The sequence below is a fragment of the Gymnoscopelus braueri genome, assembly GCF_963280865.1.
Source record: "Gymnoscopelus braueri genome assembly, chromosome: 7".
In the NCBI taxonomy this organism is placed as follows: domain Eukaryota; kingdom Metazoa; phylum Chordata; class Actinopteri; order Myctophiformes; family Myctophidae; genus Gymnoscopelus; species Gymnoscopelus braueri.
In genome coordinates, this window is record NC_137608.1 from 36,087,159 (window position 1) to 36,111,609 (window position 24,451).

The following is a 24,451-nucleotide window of genomic DNA, read 5'->3' on the forward strand; positions in this document are numbered from 1 at the left end:
TAATGCAAATGGAGGCTCAGTTCAGGACGCTTTCCTTTTAGGTACAACATTAAAAGAGAGAGAGAGAGAGAGAGAGAGAGAGAGAGAGAGAGAGAGAGAGAGAGAGGGGGCTGGTCAGACAGCTTTAGAAGAAGGAAAAGAAAAGAAGGAAAAAAGATGACTGGACAAAAAAAAGGAAGGAATCCACAGAAAGAAGGGATAAATGGCTGAGGTATTACATTCCGTTAGGTCAGAGTAGCCGCTTGCCATGCTGCCCCACTTTCGTTCTAAATGAAAGACCCTGGCACCCCACGCATCATTATGTTACATCCTTTTACTTTAAATAACACTGTTAATGATTCACACGGGCAACATTACATTCACAGTATCACTGTTCTCAGGTTATACACCTTGGAACTTATTCAACTTCAGTGGAAGTTTTCTCTCTTTGGGAACAGTATTTCACAATGCCCACTTCACAGTGAATTTGCCTGTGTTAAATCTATGAAAATGTCAAAGTATTGCTGTGGAAAAAAATGTAATGACTGAGATTGTACTCTTGGTACTAGTATTGTTATGCAAAGGTTGGACATACTGTAGAAGAAAAGTCTGTGTAGTGTGTGTAGTGTGTACAGTATTTAACACCAGGTAGGCACTGAGTAGTAGCTGGCCATATTGAATGAATGTGGTATGTTGAGTAAATAACCCACAGCTGTTAATCAAAGACAATGTGAGTCAGTTCTCTGTCAGGACAGGGTCTGTGAAACAGATGGTGGAAAGGTTAATGTTGGCCAGTAAGGCGCGGCTTGACAGCCAGCCACCTCCAATGAAGCTGCGTCTGTTAAAATCATGTTTTCTGCCTCCTTTCCAAGATGTCAGACATGAAGAAGTGAGGAGGGGGATGCTGGGGGCGAGATAGACAGAAAGAAAAAAGGGAGGGAAGATGCAAGGAGAGGTTGACAGACAGCAGGGGGGAAGGAGAGAGGAAAAAGACAGAAAGTAATTAGGGGACTGGTAACCATAACAAAAAATGTGTTCAGATAAATACAGGTCTACAAAAGATATGTCTTAAGACGAGGCTAATTAGAATATGACACTGACTTTGCCAGATTCATTAAATTGTTCCATAGTGTTGGAGACACCAATGGCAAAAACCCAATCCGCTATTTATGTGTACCTGCAGGGTAAATATGAAATTTTATGCCAGAGGCTACCTGCTGTTTATGCTAGCAGCAGCAGAGCATGCAAAACAATCATTATCTAATACATTTTTACATTGTCTTTTGTTTCCTCCATAGAGAATGGAATGGATACTCCGAGATCCAGAGGATTAGGGTCTGGTGTTTTGTTTTGCTTTCAGTGACTTATTTTCTGGTGGTTAAAAAAACTGTAATGTTCATTTAATTGCAGCACAGTAGGAATAGGGAGTTTTCTAAGCATCATGTTATTGAACATGCAGTCATCCATCCTACTATAATTGCACGGATACACTATTAAAGAACACCTACATTTAAACTACTGTTTATAAATCATGCATTCTTGTGTGTTGAATTTAAAAACAAGCTCAACTAAACAGTGCACCCATTCAGGTCAGACTATATGACTGAGGACATTAAAGTAATACAGCACCTTCTATCTTTTCTCACATTCCTGCCCTGGCCAGTCACTGCCCTCACTTTAGCTGTTACTTCTCTCAGGCACTCAGAAACAGTTCATACCAAGTCCAATCCTTTCCATTCTCTCATACTCCAATGTCCTAACTTGCTAATAATGTGGTGGCTGATACAGTGCGGTACAGCCCTTTGGTGTACATCTGCTCTTTCATTGAATCATGCTAATTTACTTGAATTGAACTGAACTGTTTCAGGTGCTAGACTGGAGAAGAAACTGGGCATTTTGTATTGTATTGTACTATATTGTATTGTATTGTGGTCACATTGAAAATATGGGCAAAGGGTTTGTGGTTCAAGACAGGCCAAGGACAAGAGCTGAATACAAACAACCTGCTAGTGGTTATAGTGTCCAGTGTCCATCAGTTAAACCAGTCATTTTCAAAGTGGGGTTGGGATACTTGGGAACCCATGAGTTAAATAAAAAATCACACCCTGTGTGAAGTGGGCGGTGTCTTGCTAGCTAATCACAATACTGAATGGAGTCAACCAATCATGTACAAAAGATAAATACATTTATTGAAACACTCTTTATGATGGACGAAACCATAACTCGAAAAAAACCAAGTTTTGGTTTTTTTCGAGTTATGGTTGCTTATATAGGGCTATGCACATGTGTCATGTGACACTGGCCAATCACAGTCCTGAATAGATTGTGATTGGCCAATCACAGCGCAGGATAATTCTACTAATTTCCTGGGCCCAGATCACAGCGCAGGAAAATGTACATTTTTCCAAATCTCACTTATAGGGGCGGTTTCACCGCCCAAAAAAGGACAGACTTGGGTCTGGTCTAGGTAGAGCTACAACTCACTCAATCAGCCAGACAGACAGACAGACAGACAGACAGACAGACAGCCAGCCAGCCAGACAGACAGACAGACAGACAGACAGACAGCCAGACAGACAGACAGACAGACAGACAGACAGACAGACAGACAGACAGACAGACAGACAGACATCTCTGTTGATGTGGCATGATGATGGGTATACTGTACCTACACTCATGGACGCCTACAATTGAAATTGTGGCAGCAAAATTGAGAACTGACTGGCAAGGGAAGAGCATTTCCATATATTTTAAAGTTGTAGCTGCTATTTCCTGCAATCTAGAGCCTTCAATCTTAACCAATAAAGCTGATCTTCACTGTACAGATCAGTTCATATTACAGTATCGTAGTCAACAGTCAACGTTTACTATCTGGTTTAATAAAATAATAAGAATACATTCATAGACTTCTAGATGGCATATTAGTCAGGTGGAAAGTAACCATTTAAGACCTCGAAAATGATGGGAGGAAAAATGTTTCTTCACAAATTGCACTTGCATTCTGTCATATTTATTGCAATGCATATTTTGCTGACATGTATATTTTTTGTCATTCATATCTGTTGATGTGATGTAATGTCAAGTATACTGTGAGTTGTTTTCAATGAGATGAGCTAAACACACCAGCGGTATGGTCCTTTAAAATTTGATTAATAATTAATTGAATATTAATTGTTCATTATTGGTGATGAATAGCTCTATTTCATATACTTTCACAAATGTTCCAAAATAGAAAGAATAGCAGATCTACAAGCTCAAATGTTGTGATATGATGTGTTGTGAGCTTGAGGAGTGGCCGCTATTTTTGAAGATTGGGGGGGGGGGGGGGGGGGAATAGATAGACATTCGCTAAATAGGCACACCAGGTTGAAATTTATCAAAGTGGTGTAGTTGTAGTACATTGCAATAATGTGTGATTGTCACAAAATCCCAAGGCACACCTGGGCTTGTCTCACGGCACACTGTTTGGGAACCACTGATTTAGCCATGGACAGTTTTATTGAATGTACAATTACTATTGCACTTGAATCAAGACAAAAATATCACAACTGTTCAAACACTCAACTCCCCTTAACCAACTACTTAAAACCATGAGGCACTTTGAAGAGCTCAGGAATGTTACGTCCAATGAACCACATATTTACTCCTTCAGCCCCTCCAAAACATGGTTCATTGCCACTCCTGGTCCTCATTTTCTCCCCATTTACATGCTTGTAAGTCACATAGTAAAAATGTCACACCCGTACCTTCAACTCATGAGTGTAATTAAATCAAGACTTTGAAGAACCACACACCTCCATTCTGGCAAACAAAGCTGTGGGGCATACAGACTGGTTTCAATTTAGGTTTTCTATGGGGGGGTAGGGGCAGGGGGTATACAGCCTTGTTTGGTTATCCTGCTGGACACTGGGAAGCACTGAGGTCACATTCCTGAAGTGGCACTGGGGTCCTGTAAAGGAGAGGCACTTTATTTTAAACACATGTGGGCTAGGCCCACACTCACTGTGCCAAGGGACTGACAGAAGTCCCCTATTCATGAATCTGTCCTCCACCTATCCTGCATTAATTATTCCTCATTCCACACAGACATTTCTTTCCTGGGGACTTGGGCAAGTGAGAAGAGGTCAAGAAAAAATGTAAAACGCACGCACGCACGCACGCACGCACGCACGCACGCACGCACGCACGCACGCACGCACGCACACACGCACGCACGCACGCACGCACGCACGCACGCACAATTAAAACTGTCCAGGGACCTAAGGCTCTTTGCCCTTCACCGGCATTGAGATCCCGTGTTCCCCTATTCCACAGGGAGGACTTGCGTCGGTAGGGAAAATGAAAGCAGTTTTCAGAGACCCTCTCAGTGCTTTTAGTGAGCATAATGGTTTAATGGATTGAGATCGAATGGCAGGGAGGTACACCAGGACAGGCATTAGGGCCACTGGCGTTGGGGCTGATTTGAAGGATGAAGGTCTGAGCCAACCCTAGAGGAATATAAATAACCCTGTAGTAACAAAAGGGATTCTCTCTCTCTCTCTCTCTACTGCTCTGAATGCAAAGAGAAAGTGTCCGTCTCAAACCTTGACTAAAGAAATTCCTGTCCTCCCATATCAGACCATGCACCAAGCTGGGATACAAAGCTAGTTAAATCCCCCCTTCGCACACACACACACACACACACACACACACACACACACACACACACACACACACACACACACACACACACACACACACACACACACACACGCACACACACGCATACACACACACACACACACACACACACACACACACACACACACACACACACACACACACACACACACACACACACACACACACACACACACACACACACACACGCAAGAACGCACACATACACACACGAAAGCACGCCCCCACAAACACACATAGGTCTACAGTAGTGTGCAGTGTGATTCACTGGGCAGTGAGGAGGATAAAAGATTGCCTACATTGACCTCTATTATATCATTTCAAATATCTGCTTAATGAGCATTCACAGCACATAATAACACAAATGTAAAATCAAAAAAAAAATGCAGATTTTTCAGTATTTGTTTCAATTATGTTTAAAATCACAGACTGTTGCGCAGGGCAAGTGAGGAAAACTAGAACTAAGAATGGCGTTAAAAGAGTACACGGAAAAGGGGGGGTGTCGGGCACGGGAGCGGTGGGGGTGCAAAAATAAACAAAGCAGCCCGCTTTCACACCAAGGTAATTAGGACATTTTATGGGAGGTTCCTGACGGTACTAGGAGGGGAAAGGAGTGGGGGACGGACAGACACTAAGGCTCATTGTTAGGCAGGTGATTTACGAGAGCATGGGGGCTCCCTCCCAGGCCCATGCCCCTAGAAGGGATATATGTACACTCACCGATATAGTGGCCTGCCATCTTTGTATTCATTGTGCCCAAGCAGGGCTAGGCAAAGGGGGGAGGGGGGGGGGGGTACAGAGGGAGAAGGGCTGGAGGGCATGGTGGGGTGAGTGCTGCATTGCCATCACTAGGCTGAAGGCCTGTACGTCTTCGCTCGCAGACAGCAGCAGACATCAAAGGCTGCACTGTTCTCACTCTCCAAAGCTCTCAAGCCTTTGAAAACTTTCCATAACATTTGCACGAGGGGGGTACAGAGGATTGGCGTGCGCTTCGGTATAGCCGAGAGAGCCTGCTGAATATGGCATATGAATACCAAACAACATTATATTGTGACTGTCTCTGCTGTGCGAGGAAATCAGACTACATTTCCTTTTCAATGAGGTTGGAGGATTGGCTCCACGGTTTGATGAGCTCCATCAGAGTGTGTGTGTGTGTGTGTGTGTGTGTGTGTGTGTGTGTGTGTGTGTGTGTGTGTGTGTGTGTGTGTGTGTGTGTGTGTGTGTGTGTGTGTGTGTGTGTGTGTGTGTGTGTGTGTGTGTGTGTGTGTGTGTGTGTGTGTGTGTGCGCGCACGCGCACATGTACTGGCGCACATGTGTGTGTATGTGTGCGCACGCGTGCATGTGTTCGCTGGCATGCACTAAGGGACAGTAGATGTGGGTAGACAAGATAAGGCGTCTGGTGTATATGAAATGAGGTCACCTTCCGCAGCCCTTCCACTCCAGACAGTCATGGCTGTCTGAGTGCTGGCTGCAACTCTGCGTACATAGAGCCGTCACCATTCAACACTTGACCTTTCAGAGCCTGGGCACTGACGCCACTCCGGGCTAAAATCAATTACCGCAGGCAAACCTGATACCAGACTAAGGAAAAAAGAAGAAAGGCCATGTTTTGTAGTGTGCACTACCACCGCCAACAACAATATGGTTGCATGTCCCAGCAGGCTGACGATGAATGAAGATATGTAAAGATGACCCCCTAGTCCATGTTACTATGTTAACAAAGCATCTGAGTGTTGATGTTGTGGTCAGTCCAATCTAACCCCATCCCACCCCCACTCTTTTGCTGTTGATGTTGGACAGTTAGTAGGTCAGTAAGTGTTCTTTCTAACAAGGCTGAATAGATCATAATTCATGTAGAAAGGTCTTGGAATGTAGGGCAGTGGTGTTTACAAGAGCCCCATGCTTCTGCGGTGGTCAAGGTCTCTTTGGCAATCAGCCACCTTACACACTGTGCCAATATATCATAACAAAACAAAAAGCAATATATCATATTTTTTATGTGTTAAACCATGCTTATTTCTAAACGCTATGCTTTGCTGTAAAAGTAAGAATGTACAAATGGATCCGGGTCCATTTGGTTCCATTTGGCACTCAGTTATGATGAATATGAGTTCTTTCTCCCTGGTGGAATCTTGGAGGACTAAACCTGACTTATTACCTTCATATCTGCACGCTGATTAAAGTTTTGCCTTTTAGGTGAATGCTACTCTAGATATAAATCGGTGTTTTACTCATTTTAAAATCCGATCTGTTCCTCTCATGTAAAGTGTACGGCCCAGTGATGATCCAACAGTTTTTCATGCCTGGGTCACCACTGATGGTGTAGCAGTTTGTCTCTGGACCAGGATATTCCCCTGCTAGCATAGAATGTAGTTAAAAACCTGACACCATGCCCAGTGATAGTTTGCAGGCTATGTCTCCTGTTTCTGCAAGCAGACATGCTCCTGCTGCCTTAGACGGAATCTGAGAGGACATTCTCTCCTGTGTCTCCTTTACGATGTCTCCCTCTCCTGCTCTCCTATTTATTCAATAGAACTAAAATGCAAAAGTAAATGTATTTTTCTTTTTAAGCAAGCAAGCCATCAAACGAAACAAAATAACCACAATGCTCACGGCAGACAAAACTCAGATTTTCTCTGACAAAAACAGATTTTGACAAGCCCACAATTTTACTGCATACTTGAGTTTGGAACCAATCTGTTCCATGGCCAAGGTGAGCTTTGGTCAGATCGACAACTAATCTTATTAGGCATGTATTTGGGATTCCATTAATCAGACCTGGAACCAGTTTCCCTTCTGACCCCAAGTCTAAATCATGGCAGACCTCATTGCCCCTGAAGTTGTGAACCAGAGCCCCTAGTTGCTGATCCGTGCTTCAAATTAATCCATCACCATGCATCCAGGGGCCCTGTGTGTGTGTGTGTGTGTGTGTGTGTGTGTGTGTGTGTGTGTGTGTGTGTGTGTGTGTGTGTGTGTGTGTGTGCGTGCGTGCGTGCGTGCGTGCGTGCGTGCGTGCGTGCGTGCGTGCGTGCGTGCGTGCGTGCGTGCGTGCGTGCGTGCGTGCGTGCGTGCGTGCGTGCGTGCGTGCGTGCGTGCGTGCGTGCGTGCGTGCGTACGTGCGTGCGTGCGTGCGTGCGTGCGTGCGTGCGTGCGTGCGTGCGTGCGTGCGTGCGTGCGTGCGTGCGTGCGTGCGTGCGTGCGTGCGTGCGTGCGTGCGTGCGTGTGTTGCGTCCTTCATCACTCAGCCTCATGATCAGAGTGGGTCGTGCAGTACAGTCAGTGGCATCCACACACGCACGCATGAACAAACACACACGTCCTGCCAAGATTTCCTCGTTACTGAGCAGACCAAGACCAACCCCCTTGTTCCACCTCTGTCCCTCTTGTCAGGTATTTGTGTCACAGCCCTTGCATCCAATTTGCCAGAGCATTTATGGGTGTTTATGATCAGGCCAATGGTCCGATACCTGGTGACATTTGAGAGCCGTGTAGAATGGTGTGTACTGTAGAGCAGATAGATACGCACGGGTATGTTCCACTCAATTGATTCCCTAAAATGTGAATGGGTGTGTGTGTGTGTGTGTGTGTGTGTGTGTGTGTGTGTGTGTGTGTGTGTGTGTGTGTGTGTGTGTGTGTGTGTGTGTGTGTGTGTGAGTGTGTGTGTGTGTGTGTGTGTGTGTGTGTGTAGATGTGCGCATTTGTGTGTGTGTCAGGGAGGTGCACATGACGAGGGCCTAGTGTGTGGAGTAACAGAGTGTGACTAATTCACAGGCTGTCATATTAACCACTTAAACCCTACTACTGTATGTACTTTGTTGACCGGTGTCCCCCAGCCCAGGGGTCTATCCTTGGCGCCCCTCATTTTCTCCCTCTACCAAATCCTTTCGCCAAAAAAAGCTGATATACAAGCTCACAAAGCAATCAGCATTTTTTGCCCAATAGTCCACCTATTTTCGCTGAATGTTTGCCTATTACGCCAGGCTAGGGTTCAAGTGGTTAAAAGTGGCTTCCAGTAAATCATACAGGAGTATTATAGCATGGTGGCTCATATGCGCACACGCACGCACGCACACACACGCACACGCACACACACACACACACACACACACACACACACACACACACACACACACACACACACACACACACACACACATATGCAGAGCAACACAAACAGGCTCACACAAACAAACCCATACAGAAGGAAACCCATCCATAGATATAGCCCACTTGATCTGCAGTGCCTGTGGCGATGGAGTGGGTGAAATGTTTAGTTTATTCTGTTGCATTTTACCTGCATCCTATTCATTTTCTCTTTTGTGAGGTCCAGGTGTTTGCAACATAGGGATTAAGAGGGGGCTGCATTTCTGCACAGACTTATACAGCAATAACATATGAAATGTAAAGCGGTTGTCAGTCATACAGTAAACATGATAGATGAATCACTCAAGCCATATATACTTGTGTGTAGTAAATCAGAAATAGCCAAATTAAAGCTCTCAATGCACTTCGATACAACGCACTGTGAGCTTGTACATCTTCTATTTTTACTACGTTGGAAAACTGAAGATTTTTGAAACATTTCACCCATAATGGCATGCCCAAAATAGGGACACCAGGTTGAAAGGGGATAAAACCCATGGTAACATGTAGGTATTCTTCACTATGATTAGAGGTATGACAGTATCACAACTCAATGTACAGTATGAGATGTACGAGTATGAGGTGAAGGTAGTTAAGCAGTTTATCAAAGCTATGTTTAGTTTAGTCAATTATGAATGTTAAGCAACTAGTCCATGAGCCAGAGCCCCAAAATTGAGCAGTGATTATCGAAAGAGTGGACAAAACCATACCTATATTAAATTGTTTATAGGGTCAATATAGGTAAATAAATATATGATAACCTTTCCACAGGAGCAGCTTTCTCATATTTATCACACATTTTGTTATTTTCCTTATACGTACATGACAGGTTTCACCTGTCATGTACGTATGACAGGTGTGACACACACAAAATGACAAAATTTAAAAAATAGTTATCGTATTACAAGTTTTCTGAAATTGTATATTTAAATATGCAAAATAGGCATTTAGTCCATGAGCCAGAGCCCCAAAATTGAGCCAGATATTGAATATTCCCTCGTTAAAAACCTTTGACTCCAACATCTTAACAAAATGAAACTAGAAAAAGTGCTCCTCGGAGCACAGGTCTCCGCCAGGTCAGGTAAGTTATTGTGGCCTCCTGGTGGCGCTACAATAGGCCAATGTGAAAAGGGTGGCATTTCTTCCTCGGCCTTGTGGGAATGTGCGTGCACATTTTCACGGAAATCGCACGCCGCGTTCATGATTTGAGACGTTCAAAACGGACTAATCCTGCAAACTTTGGAAGTCAACCTTAGCCAATCAGGATGGAATATGAAATATCGGACAGATGCGTCTTGATCACATGACTATAGAGATACTGTGTACCGATTTGCGTGATGTTTGGATAAAATCTGAAGGATTAATATCCAAAAATGTATTTGACATAAGTCGGCCTCCTGATGGCGCTGTAAAAAGCAGATGTAAAAAATGCAGTGCAGATGTTTTTCCTTGGCCTCTAGGGAGTAGGCGTGCAAAGTTTCACGCAGATCGGTGCAGTTATAGTTAAAAATGCAAATCGGCCTGTTATAGCGCCACCATGAGGCTGATGTGAAAAGTTTTAAGTGCCCTTTCTTCCTCGGCCTAGTGGGAATGTGCGTGTGCAATTTTATGGAAATGGCAAGCTGCGTTCATGATTTGAGGCAGTTTGTTCAAAACGGACCAATCCTGCAAACTTTGGATGGTAACCTTAGCCAATGAGGATGGAATATGGGAAATCGGACAGATCAGGGTTGATCACATGACTATAGAGATACTGTGTACCGATTTGCATGAGGTTTGGTTAAAAACTGTAGGAGTAATGGGAAAAAATGGGTTGAGGCAAAGGTTCTGAATTGGCATCCAGGGAGTGTGTGTGCACAGTTTCGCAGCGACCGGGCCAACGGTGCCGGAGATTTGGTGGTAACACACAGACAGGACACACGGACACACGGACGGACGGACGGACAGGGGCGAAAACATACTCTCTCGCCATGCCTTTCGGCCTGGCGGAGACAATAAGAATGTTGACTCTGGCTTTGTCCAATGTTGATTCTGGAAAGTAAAGCAAATTCGGGCATATTTTCATAATGCCTAATTTGCATATGTAAATATACAATTTCAGAAAACTTGTAATACGATAAATCATTGACTTCATGTAAGTAATCAACTGGGGAAGTTTCATTATGATAACTATTTTTTAAATGTTGTTATTTCTTCACCTGTCATGTACGTATGGGGAAAATAACAAAATGTGTGATAAATATGAAAAAGCTGCTCCCTGTGGAAAGGTTATCATATATTTATTTACTTATATTGACCCTATAAACAATTTAATATAGGTATGGTTTTGCCCACTCTTTCGATAATGACATCTTGTCTGGCTCATGGACTAAACAGTGAGCAATGCATTTACACTATCTCAACAGTAATATGAATGAGCAAGCCATATTATGTTTTGTTGTAGGACAGTGTCGCTCCCCGGAAATAACAGATTTTCGGCAAGCGACAAGTTGAAGTATAGCCTATAAATGACTACACTTAAGAGCAAACTTAAGAGCAAGCGGCAGAGAGGATGATCTTTACTGTGATTGATTACATGTGCCATGGTGATGCAATAAGAGGAGAATAGGTGCATCCGAGTTCCACTGGCTTCAACCAAATCACTGCTTGTTTGAAAGTGCCCGTCGTAGAAAGATCCAATGACACCAGACACCGCAGCAGTTAGAATAACAGAGGAAATAGGACTGTATCACTTCCTCTCGGAGGGCAGTAATTCAATGGACGGACTGTAAATCAATGGGCTGTGGTGACAGATGACATTTCTGGAGGATTAAACATCTGCTTTATTTCACGTGTCACGTCTCACACATCTCCTCCTCCAGCAGCAGGAGACACGATTCACAAGAGCCTGCTGGCTCAGTACTCAGGACTCTGACATCCATCGCATGCCAGACGGACGGACGAAGCTGGATGAAAGGCTAAATCCAATCAGAAATGCCGGCTGCAGATGATATCAAAGAGCATGGGGTGAAAGTAGATGGGGATTGGGTGTCGGTGGCAGGAGGTGGCGGTTTAAGAGGAGGAGAGAATGAAAGGTAGAATCTCAAATGATGAGTCACCACACAACTGATTGGTGCACAACAGCCCAGATCGGTGGGATGTGAACAATCGAAACGGGGCTCTGCATGCAATCCCAGAGATTTTGAACAAAGAGATTAGAGATCTCCAAGTCAAACTAGCGTGGACCCTGTAGATATGTTCCCCAGAAGTAAAGCGATGACCCAAATACATGGAAATGAAAGGGAGCTGCCGAGACAGAAGGAATGGGGTTGATAGCGTGAATCACTGGTTCTCAAAACAGGTTCCGGAAGGATTAGAGGGGGGTCCCCAGCAAAATGAGGAACCTTTAAAGCAGTTAAGCCCTATTTATTATTCGTCTATTAGAAAATAGTCAATCTACAAGCTCACACGCGTCGCGATACGTTGCGTTAGGAGCTTGTAGATCGGCTATTTCCGACAAATGTTGACATTTTTTTTTAAATCTTCTCTTATGGGGGTACTGGATATAAAATATTTTCAAATGGGGGTACGTGGACATATCAATCCGAGAGTCCTTGACATGAAAATGCTTGAGAACCACTGGCATGGATAGCCGAACGGCACATAGACTGATGGGTAAGTAGGTATGTGCAGGTAAAAGCAGACAGAGCCTTGGTCTGGTTTGGCAGTTAGGAGGGAGATCAGGGTGATGGCATGTTTTTTTGTACCTGCATCACTACCTGCTGCCACGCCAGGGGCTGACTGGTGGCAGTAGTGGTGGTGGCAGAGAGGGGGACGGCCCCGGCGAGCCTGTCGGGAGGCAAGTTGGCACGCTCCAGCTGCAGGGAGACGTTGCGTCGCTCCTCCTCGAGGGCGCGGGTCAGGCGCTCGAAGCGCGCCTCCTGCTCCTTCACCGAAGCCAGGATGCTGGCTGCCGAGTGAACGTCGTAGTCCTCCATATCAGTGGTGGAGTTGGCGGCAGTCTGGGGTCGCACAGGCGATCTTCCAGGGTTGGAAGGAGGAGAGGAGGGGAAGAGAGAAAGGGGAGTATAGGGCACCAGGTCATCGTTATATAGATATCCACCCAGCTGGCTCTCTTGAGATCAAACTGGCTACTATAGCCTGCCTAAGAAGAGCAGGGAAGAGGTTGATAGGGATATAAAGGCTAACTTGTTAGCCACATCCGGTATAACAGTGACAGCCCACCTATCATGCAGGGATGCAGTGTACAATACAAGTTGGAATGAAATTGGGCTGCCAATCTCAGTAAGTTTACAAAGATTATACCGGATGTGCTGTCATCTTCAGCTCCCTACAAAATAGCCATGTTTTAACACCAGCGCAGGGAAAATGACAAAATGCTCCACACAAATCGAGTTACAAGGAAAGGTATACTGTAAATGAAACATGACAGAAGATACAAACAATGTGTACAAACAAGACCCTTTACCCAGACTTCAAAAGATGGAAAGGGTTGATATCCTCCCTTAAAACCACTTTCACCCTGGTGTCCCTATTTTTCCCTATCTTTATAGGCAAAAGTTTCCACAAATTCTCACAAATTATCCAAACATTTTTCAAAATTGAAAATAGCCGATCTCTGTTAGATCGCCTATTTTCGCTATTTGTTATACAACAAAGTATAAAGTAGGGCTTAAGTGGTTAAAAAAGAACGGCCTTACCCAACATGGATGAACGTCACTGGCATAATATGGTCATGCACATGGCGATGATGTATTCTGACATACAAGCACTGCCGCAGGCAGGCATACAACACATGCACCAGCTTCCGTTTCTCTGAGCAATCCATACCGACAGATAGTCCGTGCGTGATATCATACGGTTATTAATCTGTTATGATTTTCAGATAGCACAGGGAACACGTTGACCCCACACATCACAGTCACATACAATCTGATATGCCTTATTGATGGAAGGGCCAAGAGGTCTGAGAGCACAATAACAAATCAGTTTGGGGGTGGGGGGGTGAAAGGTACATATACACACCTAGTCGATAGGTAGACTGAGATGAGTTAGTTAGAAGATAGACATTCCTCACTAGAACGACAGAATAGAAGCCGAAGGAACGCGATGTAGAGGGCTGAAAAAGGAGGGAGGAAAAAGGACAAGGAAGACAAAAACAGAAAAAGTACAGGCATTAATAAATAGATTTGAAAAAATAATTATTTTGTTTTTATTAAGTAAGAGTAATTACATTCCAATTCTAATGTTTACATACTATATAGTAATTCCCTCCTCCTAAAACTTCAGCACAATTTATTTTGCCTCCTTTATTCGTTTTAGGGATTGCTTTAAGACATGAATTAGGGTTATATTCACATACATTGTTTAAGAGTTTGATTTGAGAAAATATGTTTTTGTTAATGTTAACAAATCATACATCCAAATATAGATCTGTTTTACTCCAATGTTTCCAAACATTCCAACATGAATCATTACGGTCCCAAAATACAGCAAAATAAATGTAATTTATCTATTGTCTGTGTTAGTCCCATAAAGAGCTGAGTAAATCACCTAGACACTATGAACACGTCTCCGCTGCTATTTGTGTTTTTATTGGTGGTTTGTTGTCTCCGCCAGGCCGAAAGGCATGGCGAGAGAGTATGTTTTGCCCCCTGTCCGTCCGTCCGTGTGTCCGTCCGTCCGTCCTTCTGTCTGCGAGCAGCTAATCTCCGCCACCGTTGGCCCTGGCTGTCGCTGTGAAACTGCGCACACACACTCCCTGGATGCCACAGCAGAACCTCTGCCCCACATTTGTCAGATCAGCCAGTCATAGCACCACCATGGGGCCGACTTTTGCAAATCACATTTTTTGACAGATTTTGTCCAAAAAACACGCAAATCGGTACACAGTATCTCTATAGTCATGTGATCAACACGGATCTGTCTGATTTCCCATATTCCATCCTGATTGGCTAAGATTGGCTTCCAAAGTTTGCAGGATTGTTTTGTTTTGAACAAAATGCCTCAAATCATGAATGCAGCATGCATTTCAGTGAAAGTTTTCACGTAGATTCCCACTTGGTCCAGGAAGAAATGCCATTTGAAAACTTTCAAATCAGCCTCATGGTGGCGCTATAACAGGCCGATTCACGTTTTTACCTATAACTGCACCGATCTGCGTGAAACTTTTCACGCACACTCCCTAGAGGCCAAGGAAAAACCTTTGCCCTGCATTTTTCATATATGCCTTTTAGAGCGCCACCAGGAGGCTGACTTTTTTAAAACAAATGTTTTGCTCTTGCTCCTTCAGATTCTGTCCAAAAATCACACAAATCGGTACAGAGTATCTCTATAGTCATGTGATCAAGATGGATGTGTCCGATATTTCATATCCCATCCTACTTGGCTAACATTGGCTTCCAAAGTTTGCAGGATAGGTCCATTTTGAACAAAATTCCTCAAATCATGAACGCATGGTGCGATTTCCGAGAATATTTTGCACGCACATTCCCACTAGGCCAAGGAAGAAATGCCACCCTTTTCACATTGGCCTGTTATAGCGCCACCAGCAGGTCTAATTTAGCAAACCACATTTTTGGAACAAAATGCCTCAAATCATGAATGCAGTGTCCGATTGCCGTGAAAGGCCCAAGAAGAAATGTCACCCTTTTCACATTGGCCTATTATAGCGCCACCAGGAGGCCATAATAACCTACCTGACCTGGCGGAGACTTGTGCTCCGAGGAGCACTTTTTCTAGTTTTGTATCATTTGGAATTTAACTGCAGGGATCAATGAAGGTTTGTCTTATCTCTTACACATCTGAAATGTGTGGGGGTATATGTAGATTTAATATAAATGTGAGAACACGACTGCTATGTCTTCCATTATATCAGTGAACTGGATGCTCCTTTATCTTCAGAGCATACAGTAGTATCATGGGAATAACTGAAAAGCAATCTTTTCAGTTGAATCTTTGGATTTACAAAATGACAATGTAAAACTCACTTATGATGGAAATACCCTTCAAAGGTACAATCTAAAATAGATCTCAGAGATTACATAAAATAAATGTGAATCTTGTTTGTTTTTCATTGTTATTCACCAACATAATGTCCCTAATAGAATACAGTATTAAAGTCATCCTTAAACTATGACACACAAAGCCATTAGTGGTGCAATAACATTTCAATAAAAGTGTCATTTTGTGGTTAAAGATTAAAACAAAACCATTCTCAGGCTGCATGAGAGTAATGAGAGAAGTCATGTACAAGAGAAATGGCATTGAGTCAGTAAGCACACTACATCAAAGCATTAGCTACAGTTGCTAAATGCCTACATTGTAAATTGTAAATTGCATTTGGGTTATATTCCAGTTGATCCTACCGATATGACAGAGAGAGAGTGCTGCTTAAGGAGAGGATGTTTAGCTCAGTGGGGGATGATCAAGACATAGAATAGAATATTAAACCCTTTGAATAATAGACAGTGAGAGTGCAGGTGTGTGTTTCCTTGTGTGCCTTGAGTTAAGTTGATTGTGTGAGTGTGCGCACGCGCATACTTGCAAAGTGTGTATCAATGCTATAATGCATGCGATAGTGAGCATATGCGGTATGGGTGCGTGCGTGGATGTGTGCGTGCATACACTTCACGCGTAAACAAGTCTGACACAGTCTCTTCTATAGGACCATGGTGGGTATGCAAGGCTCCTATTTCCTTTGAAGCACACAATCCCTCTTTGATGTTTGTTTGGTGCTGATCATTTATTTATCTAGCAGGGAGTCTGGTCTGACGCGCTCTGACTCTCTAGCAAAGCAATGCGTGCTGAGAAGCCCACGTTTTCAAAGCTGTACTGTGCTGACGGCGGCGATGGCATGTGTGGAATGGGAGAATGAGGTTTCTTGTATTTGTTTTTGTCTTCCACTGACAAATATAAGCTACTGCACTATTAAATGCCTGAAACACCCGAATTTCTGAGTTTCTACCCAGCTACCATCAGACTGTTGAACAAGGCATGGACACCACCAGTCTGAGGTAGTTTTATATTGGGGGGGGGGGGGGGGGGGTTTGCCTTTATAGATAGGATAGTAGACTGACAGGAAATGGGGAGAGAAATGGGGAGTGACACGCAGCAAAGATCGTCAGGAACGGGATTCGAATCCGCGACACGCTGTCAGGCTGGCATTGCAGCCTAGGGTGCCTGGACCGCCAGGCTGCGGCCCAGGCCGTGAGGTAGTTTTTAACCATGTGAAATATCCACCAGGCCGAAGGCGTGCCCGAGACTATCTTTTCGTCCCTTGTGTCCGTCCAACTTTTTCACATCAGCCTTTCATATCGCCACCAAGAGGCCGATTTTTGCTAAAAAAAAAAGGATATTAATCCTACAGATTTTGTCTAAACATCACGCCAATCGGTACACATTATCTCTATAGTCATGTAATCTAGACGGATCTGTCAAATTTTTCATATTCCATCCTGATTGGCTAAGATTGGCTTCCAATTTTTTTTGCCGTTGCCGTGAAACTTTGCACACACATTCCCACTAGGCCAAGGAAGAAATGCCACCCCGTTCCTACTCCTACAGATTTTGTTCAAACCGCACGGAAAATTGGCCTATAACTCTTGACCAAAGCTTGCTCCGAGGAGCACAATTTTGATTATTTTATTTTTTTACCCAGCCTTATGGCATCATGTTATGCTCACACCTGCATATGATACTAATGTTTCTAAATAGCATGTACACACCTGCATATGATGCTAATGTTCTAAATATCATGTCATACCTGCTTTCACATACGCTATAAATCTCTCTCTATATATATATCTTTATATACTGTAGCATATATATTTGTTCTATTTAACCTGTTATCTACTGTATCTCTTTCCCTTTGCTCTCACTCTACTTCTGTCCTCTCTCTTGTGAAAACTGATTCTGATTATCATCTGAATCTGGAGTATTCACTGTGTATGTGAATTTGATTTCGTGTTTTGCTTACATACTGTAGGCAAGAGTATGAAAAACACCATTTTGCAACTCACTTTCCAAGACTATCAGTCCTGTTCAAGGAAAGCCGCAGAGTTGGATTAGTTAAGCTGTTTTAGATTTCATAGTGTAACTTTTATTAGCCTAAACCTGTGGTTGGTCTGTGGAAAAATGATTTATTCTGAAGTGATACCTCTCTTGTTAACTTTTATTCATGTTCATGGTTCTTTCATCTATGATGCATAATTTATGTTAGCTAAGAAAATCACTTTTTTATTCTTTGATGAATGGAAATCCCCTTTCTCCAAATATAAGGACATAAACTCAGCCTTAAATTAGTTCCAAATTGGATATGTAGCTATATATAGCTGCATTGTCAACTGTACTGCCCATAACTATTCTGAGTTTCGAGATAGCCCTTGATGTATAAATCGCTGAGAATGACAACGTGCAACAGGCTGTGCTGATTGGTTGTACACGATGACAGTCTGCAGTGACTCCAGTGATTCACACACTCCAGAGAGAAGGGAGATAGGGGGGGGTGTGAATGGGGCAGGGCAGTCATTTCTTCCTGAGTCACAGAGAGAAAAACATGGCAGGCATGTCAGCTACAGTATAAGCCCTGTGGTGCTTCTCATTAGCCACCAAACTTCTGGGCCTACTTAAAATAACCCATGGAATCCTCAGAATTCCCCCTCCCTACCACGACCCCTCCCTGACATTGCTACTACCACCACCACCGCCGCAAAAACGATCGTGTTTTTCTTTTCTGACCCAGCAGATGTTTGCAGTCTGCTGGGGCATTAGGGGAGAGCCAAGGTCTCTTAACCTCCATCCTCAATTACCCACACTCCAGTTCTCCACCCAACTTCATCCTCCAGAAAGCCCTCAGAGCTCCAACTCCATGGCTAACTATGTCATTTGTGGTTGGCACTAGCACAAGTGTGTGTGTATGTGTGTGTGTGTGCGCGTGTGCGTGTGCGTGTGCATGTGCGTGTGTGTGTGTGTGTGTGTGTGTGTGTGTGTGTGTGTGTGTGTGTGTGCGCGCACACACGCGCGTGTGTACATGGGCATTTCTGTGTGTGTGTGTGGGACAAGGGTTGGAGGAGCTGGGAGGGAGGCAGGGAGGGAGGATATAAAACCATTATTCAAAGATTTTCTCTGTAATTAAAAACATGCACATCTCACATTCCATGCTGCGCATGGAAGGTCAGACTGTAGATGCAGCACTTTGTTGCTACATGAGCCTGTACGAGTTCCGCTGGTGCAAAGCTGCTTCCCCCCCCTCAAGAATATACTTGTTTCAGCTCTAAAAATAGACTGGTAATACTGTAAATAAATGGGCATGAGCAGGGGCCCTCGATTCGCAGAGTGGTTGTTCAGGTGATGAGACGTAGTGGTCGCTCACATTAACCAGATGAACCCTTTTCTGGGCATGTCATAATAGGCGAACATTATGCAAAAATTGCTGATCTGTAAGCTATTTTCAGCAAAGCATTTGGTATAGAGAGAAAAAGGAGGGGACCAATTACAGACCCAAGGGGGACCCCATTCAACTACTCTAAGTATATACTGTAGGGTTGGTGGTTAAAGCTGAGTGGTGACCATTAGTTGGCCAGTACTGAGTCAGACACATTCACCTGATTAGGGAGTAGGGATTTTGTGTGGAGGGGAAGGTAGTATTGAAAAGACCTTCCAATCATGGCCCCTCACTGCCAATTTTCCCCCACATATTCAATTAATTTAATGTCTAATGAGATACGGTTAAAAACACCTGCTCCTTTTGTTACTCTGTGTGTGTGTGTGTGTGTGTGTGTGTGTGTGTGTGTGTGTGTGTGTGTGTGTGTGTGTGTGTGTGTGTGTGTGTGTGTGTGTGTGTGTGTGTGTGTGTGTGTCCAGTAGTGATGAGCGGGTCGACCCGTAACCCGCGGGACCCGCGGGTCAACCCGCGGCGCGGGTAGGTCGAGTCAGGATTTCAGAGAAAATTATGCGGGCTGAGGGTGAGCGGGTCAGCCGCTCTCCACGAAAAAAAAAAAAAAAAAAACTATTTTGACCAACATGCTTGTTTATTCAGCCCATGACAATGTTGTGCTACTGTAGACATATAAAGGGACTTTGGGTACTTAAAAGAGCGCTATATAATATATATATATATTCCCACCGCAGGTCGCGGGGCGGGGTGAGCCATAGATTTATATATGGGTTCGCGGGGCGGGTTGAGGCGGGTCGCGTTCCGTCGCGGGTTGGGGCGGGGCGGGTCATGAAAAAACCCGACCCGCACATCACTAGTGTCCAGGCTTCAATCCTTTCAGTTCAAATCAGCACCTTGGTTGTGATAATTATTCACCAAATAAGATGTCAAACCGAGGCCATGGCGCTCTCTGAAATCACTCTTTCAGAGTGAGTAACTTTAAGCTCTTAGATGGGCAATTCATTATGATGGGTCATCCATTATGCCAAAACCTCTCAGTTGATGACTTGCACATAGGTGATTCATCTGAAAGTCGAAGTTGATAAAATGGCTGAGGATGAACTATTTACTCTTTATACATTATTTACTTTCTGTGCATCACTGACTCCCGTACCCCCACAGGTTTATGCATGTTATCTAGGGCTTAACTAAATTATTAAATTCAATTTCAGTACTTAAATCACTTGCGACAATCTGGCAATTCACTGTGGTTGTGTCATGAAATTAACTTTTACTGAGATGCTCATCAGCTTGATGGTATATATCCAGAGGTCAAAGAACAAACATTATTAAGTCTGATAGGTGGCTCTAAAAAATATGCCAGACTTATGTAAAACATTAGCCTGTTTTAAACAAATACAACTTAATGTGTCACACATCTTTGAATATCCCTTCATAAAGCCAAAGAAAGATACAGCGACCTAGCAAAATATTGGCCTCCAATTTCAGATTCTGTGAGTGATTGCCTGTGGAACATTAAAGTGGTGTTAATCCCTGGAGGGGGATTGCTGAATGATGCCAGGATAAATAAAGCTTAGTGAGGTGTGTGAAGTCCATCACTGATAAGTTGCACAACTAGACGTATAGGTGGGAGAAGCGGTGTGTGTGTGTGTGTGTGTGTGTGTGTGTGTGTGTGTGTGTGTGTGTGTGTGTGTGTGTGTGTGTGTGTGTGTAGGCACTAAGGGTGGATTCAGACTGGGTCCGATTGATTTGAACCGTTCCAGAGTACGATTGGCCTCTCCCAGCTCGCCAGCATTCACATTGGCCAAAATTCTTCCGTACTCGAGTACACTTCATTCAAAAGTAATGATAAATATGTGCCTCATGGGGGCGCTGTTGACTATGGGGCTTTGGGAGATAGAGAATGTCATTCACGAAAGAAGAGTCACTTGTCAGAGTTTAAAGTGAATAATAAAGTTTGACTGTGTTCCTGACGTTGTCTTGAGTTATAATAATAACAGAACAACAATACACAACCAAAGCAGTGTGTGCATTGGTCTTTGAAACCTCAAATTGTAACGTCGTCTCTCGCGTCTCTGTTATTATCAATATGATAGTCACGTCACTGATGCATCCTTGGTATTTTAGCAGTGACGTCACGGACTAATCCTTGGTATATTTATCCTTATATACACGTTCGCTACACATGTGTTTTTTGTTTATTATTTTTCACGGCTCGCGCTACTCAAACACTTGCAGGATTATTATTTCTTGTCAACATTCAAGAAGAACTATGAGAAGGTATAACCCAGCTAAAATAATGCGTAATCATAAAAATATATAAATGATATATGATTAGCAGTCCACTTCCTCCTGTCGGTACGGATGGATTCACATTGCAGCGTACCGTACCCGAGGACGCATCAATCGCACCCGAGACTACCTCGGGAGGCGGTCCCGGGTACGGTACGGTGATCCGTTTCGGGGAACGGTACGCTACATTCACACTATCACAACATCTGCCATGTGGTCCGCGGTGCGCACCCGGGACCATAGTCTGAATCCGCCCTAAGGCTTGGTCACATACACATATTCTCACATGCATGCACTTACTGTACACATGTATTGATTGATAGATTGAATACTTTATTAGTCAGAAATGTAAACAGCACGAAGTACAGTCAGACATTAAGGCTAAAGGGGGGGGCACGGCCTCTTCCCCCCCTTGGTAGGCGTATGTTCCCCAGCCCTGGCGCAGTCGGTAGCGCTGTCACCTCACAGCTAGAAGGTCCTGGGTTCGATTCCCGCCGGTGACGCTGTGGGCACTGGGGGTGTGTCCTCTCCTCCGCGTCATCAGTGCCCATACTCTAGGTGGGGTTAGCGAAAGGGCCTTTCTGCATGTTCTCCCCGTGTCCCCTAGGGAAGGTACCCTCACAAAAAACATGCAGTAATCCTGGTCTCTATACTGCCTCCCCCTGGTCAGCCGGGGCGCCTGATGGAGGGGAAAGGAACTGGTTGGAATAACGTGTTCCTTCCACGCGCTACGTCCTACCGGGGAAACTCCCCCCTGTCAGGTGATAAGAAGCGGCTTGCTAGCTCCTCATGCATTGAAGGAGACATGAGCTCAGTTTTGGGCTCTCCCTAGGCTGGCAGAGGGAGAGTAGCGCCCAGGATTACATAGGCTATTGGCACTGGGTGAAAAATATGGGTTATAAAATCGTGGGATAAAAAAGAAGTTTAAGGCTAAAAGGATAACACAAAAAAGTCCTGGGGACTTGTTTCCATTGTGGTCCTATGTATCCTATGTATGCATAGTTACATGTACATACTGTATACCACACACACAAAGTACATAGAATTGTACAGTATGCACACAGATACACTACAATATACTTTAAGGATAAATACAAATGCACAAATATTACATGCATACAAGCAAACATGCAAAGCCATTCCAATATTCACACACAGTCACACAGTAAGATAAGACCTTTATTGATCCCACAGGGGAAATTCAGTCGCCAAAGACAGCACTGCAGTTACGAAACAGTTACAGGGCAAGAAAAGTACCGTAGTTACAGCACTGTTAGGGCGGCTTCAGACTGGGTACGTTTGAATCAAACCGTTCCCGAGTACGCTTGGCTGGCCAGCATTCACACTGGCCAAGACTCGAGACCATTTCATTTAACAGTAATGGTAAATATGTGCCTCGCTGTGGACTATGGGGCTTTGGGAGAGCGAATGTCATTCACAGAAGAAAAGTCACTCTAGAGTGAATAATAAAGTTTGACTGTGTTCCTGACGTTGTCTTGAGTTATAATAACAACAGATCAACAATACACAACCAAAGCAGTGTGTGCACTGGTCTTTGAAACCTCGAAATGTAACGTTGTCTGTTAATATGATATTGGCGTCACGGACGCATCCTTGGTGTGACGTCACGGACTAATCCTTGGTGTATTTATCCTTAAAAATACGTTCGCCACACATGTGTTTTTTGTTTATTATTTTTCACGGCTCGCGCTACTCAAACACTAGCGGGATTATTATTTCTTGTCAACATTCAAGTAGAACTATGAGAAGGTATAACCCAGCTAAAATAATGCGTCATTATAAAAAATATATAAATGATATATGATTAGCAGTCCACTTCCTTCTCTTGGTACGGATGGATTCACACTGCCGCGTTCCGTTCCCGACTCCGCAGCAATCGGACCCGAGACTACCTCCCAAGGTGGTTTCGGGTACGGTACGGTGATGCGTTACGGGGAATGGTTCGCTACGTTCACACTACCACAACATCTGCCATGTGGTCCGGGGTGCGCACCCGGGACCATAGTGTGAAGCCGCCCTAAAAGACATCACACCCAAAGAAGCACCCTCAATAATTATCAAAATATACACTATACACCCTCAACAGTGCTTTCATAGTGCAGGACAAAAGAAATAATAAGATAATGCACAGTAAGCATGTCAGACAGTGACCTTACTCCTTACTATAATGAACTGATGTTACCTCCGATCAATTACTCTATTGAACGAGCCGAGCGACCATCGTGTGCCTCATTATACATCTTCATAGCTAGCGACACACAATAATTTTCTGTGTCCCCTTCGGGAAGAGGAATCTAACATTACCCTTCCTGCTAAACCTGCCGGGGGCCAGGGGTTTGAGTGGTTGTCCAATGCAATGTCCATGATGGAGTCCAGCTTCCTCGTTGTACGCAACTTTGCCACCTCCTCCACCCCGTCCAGGGTAGCCCCAACGAGGGAGCCAGCTTTCCTGACCAGCCTGTTCGGGTTGCTTGTGTCCCCGGCATTAATGTAACACCCCCTCCCCGCAGGTAATCGCAAAGAAGAGGGCACTAGCCATTACAAACTGCAGAACATCTGCAGCATCCTGTCACACACACTGCCCACACCAAAACATCCCCCGCGAAAATACAGGCATTTTCTTGTCTTTTAGATTAAGCAGCAGAAAACACATTAAAGATAGCTATTTTTTTGTTTGTTTAAGTATATACTGCCTCTTCACCTAAACCTATTAAAATAACAAAGCACAGCTGTTTTATAATGTGATCATTACAGTTTACATTTCAGTTAATTAGCCGTTATACAGACCAACATACATAGTAATAGGCAATAGGCGTTCATTTCAGTGACTACAATTCCCTGCAACAGGACAAGCTTGAATTCATCACAATTACAAGGAACACAAGGCTAAGAGCTGCAACGGCAAAAGATTTAACATCATAATGGGTCTCTAGAATGAG

General features: G+C 44.0%; 1 protein-coding gene across 4 annotated transcripts in view; it reads right to left on the bottom strand.

Moving 5' to 3' along the window:
* Positions 1–24,451, bottom strand: part of arvcfb (ARVCF delta catenin family member b) — a gene marked incomplete at its 5' end in the record, with an annotated part of 301,150 nt that overhangs the window by 156,058 nt on the left and 120,641 nt on the right. For 3 of the 4 annotated variants that reach the window (XM_080432831.1, XM_080432832.1, XM_080432830.1), the window contains one exon: positions 12,550–12,780. The exons of the other annotated variant lie outside the window; for it this stretch is intronic. In XM_080432831.1, coding sequence (XP_080288957.1) covers positions 12,550–12,780 — 231 coding nt within the window. Of the gene's footprint in view, positions 1–12,549; positions 12,781–24,451 lie in introns of those variants that run through there. 4 annotated transcript variants of the gene reach the window in all.